General features: G+C 39.0%; 1 protein-coding gene across 1 annotated transcript; it reads right to left on the reverse strand.

The window, feature by feature from the left end:
* Window positions 1-282: 282 nt before the first annotated feature.
* On the reverse strand, window positions 283-11047 carry LOC120770612 (pyruvate kinase-like). The gene is made up of 3 exons (XM_040098214.1): window positions 9627-11047; window positions 8072-8301; window positions 283-528 (listed from the first exon to the last, which is right to left on the reverse strand). Exons 1-3 carry the CDS (start codon window positions 10996-10998, stop codon window positions 283-285), a joined length of 1848 nt encoding a protein of 615 aa, XP_039954148.1. The 5' UTR covers window positions 10999-11047.
* Window positions 11048-12491: the final 1444 nt, after the last annotated feature.

The raw sequence follows: 12491 nt of genomic DNA on the forward strand, positions 1-12491 counted from the left end.
ACTCTAATTTGTTTAAAGCCATATAGTGCTCATCAGTTGTAGTGTCATTTGTTTGCAAATATAAACTCAATGTTCGGAAAGCATTTGGAGGCTGGTGAATAGTTTCTTCTACCGATCCCTCGCCGTCACTCTCCGTTCCGCTTAATATTGGATCATCTAATTCAGGGCAGTAATTCTCAACAATATCAGCATCTGTAGGAGTAGCACTGCAAGTTATTTTGTTTGCTTTTAACCATGCTTCGTAATCAGCTTCAATTACATTTCGATATTCATCAGTAGTACTTAAAAACTCAGAGGTATGTCATCTTCCTCTTCCCATTCAGAGTATTGACCAAATCCATCTTTTTTGAAGCCATTCGCTATGGTTTGATTTTTGACGTCAATATCCCAAGCTTTTGTTACATGATTGATGCAATCCGTAAGTGTAATATCTTGTTTTTCGTTTGCCTCTATACGCTTTAGTGCTTCTTTTACTATTCTGGTACGATAAAAAACTTTCAAGTTTTGAATTGCTCCCTGATCCAGCGGCTGTAATTTAGAGGTCATATTCGGTGGAAAAAATGCCAGTTCAATGGCTTTCAGTTTGCTTTGTACGTCTTTAGAATGTGCTGGGCAATTTTCCATAAACAATAAAATTTTTCAGCCAGTACTTTGAAAGCGCTTATCCAAATTTAGAACCCATTCTTCAAAAATTTGGCCAGTCATCCAGGCCTTGGAGTTATAGGCCAGGATACTGCGAGTTGTAGAATGAGAGAAAAGCACATTACTTCGAGTTATAGAAGTCGTAATTATGTATTTTCGTTCGAGTTATGGAGAACTTCGAGTTATGGAAGTTCGAGTTACGGAAGGAAATTTATATGTTAATTACTCTCTTAATGCTACTGCCAACCCATTTAGTTCGAGTTAGAGAAAATTCGAGTTAAAGAAGTTCGAGTTATGGAAGTTCGACTGTATATTGAAATAAAAGTTGTTTTACAAATCATCTTTTTAATCAAACCGTTTTTTTCTGCTCCAGACAGCACTCAAAACGTCTATTTTTCAATCTACTTCCATTGAAAAAATATACATACATATTATGTGTTACAATACATGCCCGACAAATCTTTTACATTATGACAATCTCACTAACAAAATAACTCGCAGTATAAGGTGTAGTCAGAACACCAGCAGTACCTGTAGTTCGGTGAGAAAGTAAGAGTTCTTCATTCTTCATCCTGGCGGAAATTTTCATTCCGGTCAAATCGGAATATTTCGGAAGTGCTACTACTATCTCAGTTACTAACTTTCGAATGGTAACCCTAAATATGGGCTTGAACAATATAAAGACTTTCACAGCTAGATGGTACCTCATGACAAAGCTCTTATGCTAAACGCCATCTTTCATTGACCTAAATTGGCCTAATTTAGTCGTCATGCTATTAACCGTTTAAGCTAAATTAATAGGCCACCAACTGATTGAGATTTTTGGTGTTATCACCATTTGTATGTCAAAATCGGCTATAGCTTTTTAAGTATATTTTACCTCAGGCTTATGTAAGATCCTTCCTTAAACCCAGACTAAGTTTCGTCTTGATACTACGTAGGGCTGACCAGAGGATGGAATTCTATTACCCCCCTCTCGTTATGAAGCCTAGTAGCAGATGAGCTCCTTGACTTGCTCACTAACAAAGGGACGCAAAGACTTCTTCCAAGGGACGGCGTTACGAAGAGGGTTAAATTTGCAAAAAAGTTCAGAGTTACTCTCGGCAGTAAGCCGGAGTGAAACAGGGGGATAGCACTATCCGGTGTTACACTGACGGCTAGAAAACAGCATAAAGCATAAGAACAGGCATTGCGCGACCGCACCATATGTGATATAGGGGAGGGCAGAAGGTCGCAGTGCAAAGTCTCAATTTTCCTATAGATCTATCTATCTATCTAATCCCAGACTACGGCATACTTATTGTAATTTTATTTGTAGCTACTAGTACTAATTATTGAATCTATAGGTAGATCTTGAGCCACCAAAAAATTGTGTAGATATTAATATTTACGAGCATTTATGGGTCAAAACATTTAAAACTGCCTTCACTCATCTTACTTATAAATATTCCTTTCTGTTTGAAAGTGCTAACTTTCATAAAGAATTGATTATTTCATATACCTAAGCGGTTGGGCTTCAAACCCACTATCCTTCGACTGATTGCCACGTACTCTAAGCATTCAGTTATGCAACCACATTTGTATTTTTTACATTCATACATTCATATGAATATATATCTGAGATAAATGTTGGTCTTATATTTCTTTTCATTTTCAATTTACTTGCACGAATATTTATTTCGCTTTGTGGTCGAGCAATAAATCGCCGGCAAATTATGCATATATAAGCGTGATTACATATCTGACGCATACGCCGATACGCCTATAAACGTATAAGTGGGCACATTTAAAAGCTGCGCGCTTCAAAACAACTGTGCATGTGTGTGGTGTGTGCTTACGGTTGGGCGCATGCGCAGTAAATTTGCAAAGCAAGCAGCCGCAAAGGTCTCGCTCAAATCACTTGAAATGTTTGCGATTGCATTTGAAATGGAAATTGACTGCACATATCTATATGTACATTTGTATATGTGGATGTGGGCATATGTATACATAAAGGGTGTTAGACATGGGGTTTTCAGGAAGTAATGAAATGCATATACATATATTAATAATATGGTTAAAAATTTTGTTTTCTTGTAAATATTACGGATTGCCATTAAGTTTTAAAAAATTTCGGTCAAGTGAGCGCCCGAGAGCCAAAATTTTCGACTACTTTCAGCAGTATTTGGGGTCGCACGAAGCCACGATGCGAGATAATGCGCTCAGCAAAAGTTTCCTTCAGCAAATTGATTGTTTTGTTTGTTGTATAAAGCCAGCCCCTTGAAACCAAAAGTCACATCAATATTTTCCAACTCAGGCGTGAATAACGGGTCGTCATTAATCTTGGGTCTACAGGGTTCCCGATTTGACTGTAACATTATGGTTGGCCATTATGAAGAAATATGAAGCAATGATTCCCTTTGCCCATAGAACACAACAGACTGTGACTTTTTGAGGACGTACCGGTGTCAACAATCGTTGTAGATTATCATCACTTCAAATGTGACAATTTTGTTAATGAACATACCCATTCAACCAAAAACGAGCTCAGTTTTAAAAAAAATTTCTTTTAAATCCGAGGGCAATGATAGATTACGTATTCAGAATTTTCCACACACTTTGTAAACGTCGAATAATATGGACTAAAGTCATGACGATATTTGTATATGTAGCTTCTAAAGCACCCTTGGCCACTGAATATTTGGGTCAGGTGGAAATTCAGGTCATCATGCTATCTCTCTATCTACGAATATATGTCCGGACTCATTTATCACGTATAATACAGAAAGCCTATGCAATGCGTTAATTGGCCTAGAATACAATTTTATATCTAGCGCCTGTATCCATATTGGAGCCGCATAACTGAACTCTTTTTCTTAACTATTAAAAATCGTCGGCTGGAACGCACACAGCCTTTACATGTCGTATTTTCGAAGTGCTCCTAGAACTTGAGACTTGAGTCCACTAATACACTAGCTACTTCAACTGTGGCTGTGAAGTAATCTCAAATTCTCCTTTGATTGCTCATATATTTCCTTAAATTTTCCTTGAGCTAATTAGTAAGATTTCTGTTTTCTGCACAGCCAGCCCTAGACTAATGGTAGCAGTATGGTATCTTTGAGGCGGCGCTTTGTCCACTGGAGTAAACGTGGTGCGAAACCGATCCGTGGTTGTTGGAATTACCAACTCAGGTGGGCGATGTGCTGCGCAAACTGAGCCATTCTTTTGATAACCAAACTAAATGTATATAAATCAAGTAACAGCTTCTAACCATCCTTGTAAAAGATATTGCCTCATTGAAAATCACACGTCTAAAAAACCACCCGTTACATATTTGTGGGTATGCAAGACTCTGTTGCAGTCGTAGAACTTCGCTTTTAATTGACTGTGCGGTGCTACAGTGTGCTATGTGTTGTCCGCTACTTGCTTTCATTGCGTTTTTGTTGTGCATTTTGGTAGTGGCATATTAAGTCCATTAGCCACCAAATTGACTGCCCAACTTCTCACATTCATTCGCATACACATAAACATTTGTATATTTATACATATATACAGAATAGCTTGTTCTTGTTTTAACCACTCACTATTTACCCAATCCAATCCTTGAAGCCTCTCCTTCGTCCTCCCCCTTCTAATTCAGTACCCGGCGCTGCATTGTGTCAATTTGATTGAATTCAAATCAAACATTGTTCAATGCTCAATGCTTGTCAACAAAACAGAATTAACAATGCACATAAACAAAGAAAAATCGAAAAAAATTAAAAAACAAAACACTCACCTGTGGCTACAACAACGCGCTGCTAACTCAATAGCTCTTCCATTTGTTGCTGTCACAGCGGTTGCACGCTTTGGTCCCCTGTTCGCTGCATTGTTATGTAGTAACGAAATTGCCCGAGAATGTCAAAGTCATTTGAACAGGTTTTTCGTCGTCCTCTATTTCCCCTTTTGCGTTTTTCTGTGCTTTCGTAGCGCTTAAATGCCACCTAACTAACTACCATCATCAACTTAAGCGGAATTGCCAATGTCAACAACCAAGATGGGAAGATGCGCTGGAGCATTGCGCTGCCGAGTGCCGCGTCTTGGGAGTTTGGTGCGGGACAAAGTGCACCCCTTGCAATGAATTTGCTGCCTGCAAAGTTGGTGGCACAGCTGTGATAAAAAGTAATTATATAGTACACACACACGCTTATATGTACGATGCATTGTCAAATATTTACATATATATGTATGTATTAGATATACAGTATGTGTGCATATGTATATGTACATATATAATATTTCAGATCATTATTATGTAAAATGGAATATCTTCCGTCATTAAATATTATGGTTATAAGAGCTTAGTGACAGTACGAATAAAAATGAGCTTTCATTTTACGAGCTTTAGAAGCTTTCACTATCCGGAAGCCAAAATTCCTGTAATCGTCTTTTCTCTATTCGTAAAATTAAATGAAAGAAGAAACTATGTATCCAGTTTGTATAGAAGCTATATGCTATAGTTATCCGATCTGAACAATTTCTTCGGAGATTACATTGTTTCCTTAGAAAATAATCTATACCAAATTTCAAATGCAAAAGTTTTCCATATAAGAACTTGATTCCGATCGTTCAGTTTGTAAGGCAGCTATATGCTATAGTGAGCCGATATCGGCAGTTCCGACAAATGAGCAGCTTCTTGAAGAGAAAATGACGTTTGCAAAATTTCAAGACAATATCTTAATAACTGAGGGACTAGTTCGTATATATACAGACAGATAGACGGACAGACAGACAGACGGACATGGCTAAATCGACTCAGCTCAACATACTGATCTTTTATATATATACTTTATAGGGTCTCCGACGCTTCATTCTGGGTGTTACAAATTTCGTGACAAACTTAGTATACCCTGTTCAGGGTATAGATATTTGAAGAGAAATCGAGATAGAATATGTAGCTTTAAGAACTTGTGCGCTCGAGGCTAGCTAAGCTAAACTGTGTTTTTGAAGACGTTTCGCAAGATTTATCGAGAATTATTTAACCTATCTTCATGAAATTTACATAGGTCTTTGAGATGCAATTCTTAAAAACTTGGACGAAGGATTTTTTTTTCGTTTTTCCAAAAATTACAGAATCTCTTTGTTAATAGTGTAAGTTTGTAACAACAAAAAATTCCAATGAAATTTTTCATTTTTTATACATACATATGTGAAAAAAATTGTCGAAAAAAGGCTGCTTTTACCTGAGGAAACCCATGTAATCCCTTAAAAATAGTTTACTTGTATTTTTATATATAGTATATTGTAAAAATATGATTAAAATGTTCCGACTAGAACTTAAATAATGCATGGAAGTTTTGAAACTTTGCATATATCTAAATTCTATCCATCCATATACCCATTTCTTCAACTAACGTTGATAACACATCAGACAGCCTTAACTTTTGTGGTAGTAAACATTTGAGTTAGATTGAAAATACGCAGAGGATTTAATGAAAGTAGAATGAATGAATTCGAATATTTTACAAAGAATTATATTCCTAAAGACTTAACTATGTTTTAGCAGTAGCATCGTAGGTAGATTATCAGGGTTCTCCTAACGAGAGAGGTAAGGAGAGGTGCCAAGGCATATATAGTATTGCTTCATCTTGCTTAATAGATCTAGGTGTCAGACCAAGGAAAACTGCAGAACAGTAGATATTTACAATTTTCCATGGCATCAGTCATAAAGTATTCTACTCTCTGGTATTACTCAATTGTCCCATGAAACTTTCTGAAGCCAAATTGTGTTCACGGATTAGTTGTTTTTCCTCCAGCAGAAACGAAAGTCAGCGCAAAAATATTCTTTCAACTGTTTCGAACTAATTACCAATATGTCAGGTTTACCAAGCTTCGGAATCAGAACTATCTCAAAACACATCCACTGATAAGGAAAATATCAGAGTCTAAGCATACCATTATAGAGATTGATGATGATGCTGGTTACGTTTCTGGGTAGCACTTTAAAGGCTGGAGCATTCATTCTTTCATAACCTGGCGATTTTTTGTCTGTCAATGCTTTTATTGTCTCCTGTACTTCTACACCATGTACTTCAGCGATTGGTAACTTCATCTGACTCCTTTCGACTTCTACAATGCTAGAACCGTCACTAACCATGTTAGGAGTAAAGGTCTATTAGGTATTTGTGGCAAACTCCCCTCTGTTCCAAAGATTGTTTTGCTGGTTTAAATATTATTATATACGTTTGAACCAAATATATTGTATGTGTAGAGAAGAATCATAACAAAACCAAAAAAAACTTCGATTAATTATCTATTTTATTTTGTCTTTTATCCTTGCATCTTCTTTGTTCATGACTTGTCTTGAAACTTCACATAAGATCCATCAGAGAATAAAACAAATTCAAATATATAAAGGGTTTGTCCGGAAAATAATAGGACTAGTCGATTTAAAAAAAGTTATTGAATCAATCGTTACAATTCTTTAAAAACTTTCAAAATAGGCTCTCTCTGCGTCGATGCAGCGCCGTCAGCCCGATTTCCAAACATTGAAGGAGTCACGGAAGACATTCTCCGGAATAGCCTTGCGAGCCAAAGTGCATGCTGCTGGGATCCCCTTTCATCCGCCTTTTCAGGTAAGAAAACAAAACAAAGTCCGGTGGGGCCACATCAGACCTGTAGCGCAGCTGCGGAAGCGTTGGGATGCCGGCCTTGGTTAGGTAACTGTTCACAAGAAAGGCGGTGTGAGCCGGGGCGCTGTCGTGGTGTAACTTCGATCGGCTGCGATGTCTTGTCGGACCCGATTGACCCTTCGCTTGAGTTTTTTGTGGACTTCCACGTAAAACTTGGCGTTGACGGATTGTACAGGCGGAACAAATTCATGGTGGGCGATGCCGAAGACAATGAGCATCGTTTTCACTTTGGATTTGCTCATTCTTCCTGCCTTCCTCAGCACCGAAACACACCACTTCTTGCTAAAGCAACATCTGAGTAAGCTTTCATGATCATATCAAACGTCTCTGTTGTTGATTTACCGAGTTTCACACAGAATTTAATAACGTACTTCTGCTCTAACGAACGCTGCAATTTCGGCTTGCACCACTCACTGAATAATGTCGCGCGAAAATGTTTGTCCTGACTCTCCAAGTACTCGGAGACAACTGACCGTTCATTAACTAGGAACGCCCTCTGCCGAATCCAGTCGGTGCTTGCACGATCCGAAGTACAGTCGCGGCGGAAAAAAATCAGTCCTATTACTTTCCGGACAAACCCTGTATATATACTTACACATGATTCGAAGACAAGTTTACGAAGAAGCAGAACAAGAAAGAAAGCAAACACATTTCGCACTAGTAAAAACACTGTTTTATTTCAACTAAAACGATATAACTTTATTATAGAAATATAATTTTTAACAGATAATTTTTACACATACATACAAATATGTTTTTTTTTTCTGAAATCAACCTACATTTTTGACTTGCTGTTTCATTGTACTACGCTTTGCTACACACTCAATTTTATCTGGTTCAAAGAAAGCATAAGCTATGCGCATATTATTTGTGAAGCCGGTAGCCTCCTTCCACGGGGAAACTATTACCACCGTATCACCTTTGTCGACGAGTTTGAGCTTCCTTGCGGCGACCAAGGCGTACTGAACTCGTAACTCGACGTCTTTTTGATAGTCGGACTCGGGTTTTTCTGAAAGAGAAAAAAATAAATGAAACGATTTTTAATAACGTGTAAAGGGTTTTGCCAAATATTTAATAGTTTCTTAAGGGTCACATTATTGTAAGGTCGCAAGACTTTAGTATTCCCTTAGTGCTTCAACATATTTATATGTTATAACTAACATTTTTAAGCCTGCTCTAGAAAGTCGTTCCAACTGAGTATTACTTCATTATCACACGCGTTTGTATGTTTGGTGATAATGGAATACGTAGAAACTGCATAAACGATCAGCATATTAGAGGGGTATTCTTTCCTTGCTCATATCAAATTAGGAACGAATTGGAACCCAGTTTTCATCTTAAGTTCTAGTACTAGACCTGAAGGACAAACTTCTACATGACTGCGAGATTCTTCTGGACTAGGATAGAACGTAGGAGATCTTCTGAACTACTTGCCTTATCAAAGTTAAACTCGCCGTAAACCTACTATATGTTGATCAATAGGCTTTCATGTTATGAGACTTAAAATCCAGTTGGACGCAACATTTAAAATTTGAATGGAATAAGGTGTCCAGCCCTTGAATGACTGAGTCATACCTTCGGCGAAGAAGGACACATAACCAACTGACGTTAGGCGTTTCAACAAATTTATGGATGGTTCAAAGCGCTTCGTCGATTTATGAGGGACTGTATGACAACAACTTCCCCCTGCGGGTACGGGGGGACCCCTCCGGGTTCGAGGAGAAACCGAATATACCCGCGGTAAGGCATGCCTGTCGTAAGAGGCGACTAAGATCCTGGCCACCAGTCCAGGGCTGTATGGAGGCTCAACTGGTCGTAGCCTCGGCTACAAGGTCATACCAAAGACTTTAACCTGGTACCACGGGGAGCAGTAGCCCCTGGAGTTCGCTCCAGTCTGCTCATTGGGTTTGGCCCTTTGTGGAGATTCGTGGTGGCTGTGGTTAAAACCCAAATCGCGGGAAGAACTGACTTTGTCAGTCGAATGTGGAGTTGCATTGCAACCGGGTGCCGGACCCAAAGTACGGCAGAGGTTTTAGATGGGCCTCGAGCCCTACCAAGGTGGTTAGTGTGTCCTTACCGCACTGCCAATTGGTACTGAAAATCCTTACCCAATTTTCAGGGCGCTGATCGACGCATTGTATTGATCCGTTGTGCTTTTGAGCACCGTGGAGTTAAGCTTTTCATAAGCAGGATCTCACGTAAAACACATTGACAGTTGTATGGCAACAACTGACCAACTATAGGTTGTCCAAGTGCGATCCCTGTTAAGATCGATCTTTTGCCCTAATATAATCCCAAAAAAATTCGATGAAAAAACATATTATATTCTCCTACCTAGAAACAAAACCGGGTAGACGGCGCGTCTCAAATTGCATTGCCTTGCTGTCCTACTGCAACGCGTCAGCGCAACGATGGGGCAATGTGGTCGATACATGCTAATCAAATATGCCGATTTACCAGATGTCGTGAGCGTTACAATTAATGCAGCCATAGATTTATGCGCCGAGTCCACCGCTGCCAATGCCACGGCATGCACCGCATCGATCGCTGCCGGATTGTTAAGCATAAGTTCTTTGTGCAATTGGCGATGCCAAATGACAGCCTCGGCCTCTGCACAGATATTAGCCATGCAGGTGACCGTCTCCAGCGGATACTTGCCAATCGCACTCTCACTCGCTATCATTACACCATCAACACCATCGATTACTGTGTTGCCCAAGTCGGCTACTTCGGAGCGTGTTGGACGCGATTCGAAATTCATCGATGCGAGCAGCTGGGTGCCAACTATCACTGGCTTACCGACACGATTGCAGCGAGCTATAATTGCCTTCTGCAGCAGAAAGAGCTTCTCAGCTGGCACATCTATGCCCAAACTGCTGCGATCGATTAGTATGCCGTCGGAAGCATTGATCACTTCATCGAGATAATTTAAGATTTGTGTACAATCGATTTTGCACACAACTTGTATATCCTTGCCACGTTCACCCATAACGGCGCGTATCTCACGTATGGCAGAGGGATTGCGTATCTTTGACGCAAATATGAAGTCGACATTATTTTCCACTGCAAAGCGCAGATCGTAGCGATCCTTCTCGGAAACAGGTGGTAAATCAAGATTGACACTGCCCAACCAAACACCCTTTGCCGCACCCAATATACCGCCAACTTCCACCTGACAGATTACACAATCCACTGCTACCTCTTTGACTAGCAGCGTTATGGTGCCATCGCATAGATAAATAATATTACCCGGCTGCATGACATTAATAATATTGGGATAGTCAACATAGACAGTCTCTTTGCTGCCCTTATCCATAAGATCCTTATTAATGGAGAGTCGTATGTTGTCGTTCTTTTTCAGTTCCACTTCATTGACACCCTCAAAGGAACCGGTGCGTATTTCGGGACCTTTCGTGTCCACAGCGATGGCAATGTGCTTACGGTAACCGCCCTCTTCGGCAAGCTCATCGCATGCTTCGTGTATCATATCGATGGTGGCTTTATGGTGTTCATGTGATTCGTGCGAGAAATTCAGTCGTACTATATTCATGCCGGCCTTAACCAGGTTCTTGAGCACCGTTTTGTTTCGCGACACCACGCCAACGGTGCAAATAATATTTGTACGGCGTCTTGTTATAGGCTGTCCGTCGAATTGCAAGCGACACATATGCTCCAGCTGTGTTTCAGAATCGCTAAAGAGACTCATTTTCAATATTTTTTGATTTTGTATATTTTTTGAATTTAAGGAAAACTGTAAATTTTAGTGAAATTAATAAAAATTGTGAATCAGATTTTTTTCTTTTTCAATAGAAAATATTTTTACATTCCCTTTTTCATTTGTCATAGCTGAAAAATGCCACAATTAATTGTCACCATATTTTATAGATATACATATTTAGAACTGATTTATCGATACATTATTATTTATAAAAGAATCAGATGTATTTATGGTCCCGGCGCGAACTTATTGCCTCTAAATACCATGATTAGTTGCCCGGTATTTGAACCTATGTATGGTGTACTAACCGAGATAGACATCGGCTTATAAAGCGGATTGATTACATGGGTTCAAAAACTGCTAGGTCTAAGAGGAGTAGTCATCCTTTAGACTGCCTGCTCTTTACACGAATTTTAACATACTCTACGCCCTCACTTTCGATACCTCCTCCAGTGTAACATTGTTTTCCGGTGCTTACAGCGTAGTCTTGCCAATGCTTGTTCGTACAGTATTTTCTATCGAGTGCCAATATAAATTTTGTGTACTACCGATATACCGTTTTGCATATGATAGAGTGCCGACGAGTTAAAGTCCCGGTGACTGTCTGTCCGTCCGCCTGTAAATGCATACAAAAACTGAAGTAAAAATTTACATAACTTGATTAAACATGGTAAACATGATCCTTTTGATCCAAGGAAGATTGGTATTACATCTAGACAAAGGGCGTGGCACATTTATCAAACATCAATAAAGTTAACAGAACAACCCTTTACCCAAATAGTGCCCTGAAGATATTTCATCTTCCTCCCGAAAATTGTCGAAATCGGGCAATAACTTTTCAAGAACGAATATACCAAGGAAGATGTAATGCATATGGCTATTTGTTTTTACCAAACATATAGGTTAATCTCCAAAGTCTAGTATTGAAATTCGAGGAAAATATTTTTGTGATTACAGCATGATCCTGTACTAAAACTGAGAAAAATCGGGTCACTACTTCCCTACTCATTAGAAATATTTTCGAATTTGCCGTTGACTATATACCTTAAAAGTTTATTGTTTAATATCTGATTCAGAAATCACATATTTCTGGTAATGAATGCCAAAAACGGATAAAATCTTATCAAAATATTCACTAGCCCCCACATACATTATATAACGAAATTTATAAGAATCTCACACTTTCGGTTCACTTTTAAAATATTGGGCAAAATAAAGTGTAAGTATGGTGTATGAGTGTTTGAATCATGAGGATTTTTCGAGATATCCACTGTTTCAGTTATTCGCACACTTTCATTGACGGTCTGCACATACGGGATCGTGAACTTTTCTCATGTTATTTAGAGCACCACGTGTGACTTAGATACGGTTGAAACATGTTAAATCAATTATTAGCAGTCGCCAAAGAAGGATAAGAATCGCCGTATACATCACACAAGATCCCATATCAGATCACTATAGCATATTGCCATACAAACCGA

The sequence above is a fragment of the Bactrocera tryoni genome, chromosome 3, assembly GCF_016617805.1.
Source record: "Bactrocera tryoni isolate S06 chromosome 3, CSIRO_BtryS06_freeze2, whole genome shotgun sequence".
Classification (NCBI taxonomy): domain Eukaryota; kingdom Metazoa; phylum Arthropoda; class Insecta; order Diptera; family Tephritidae; genus Bactrocera; species Bactrocera tryoni.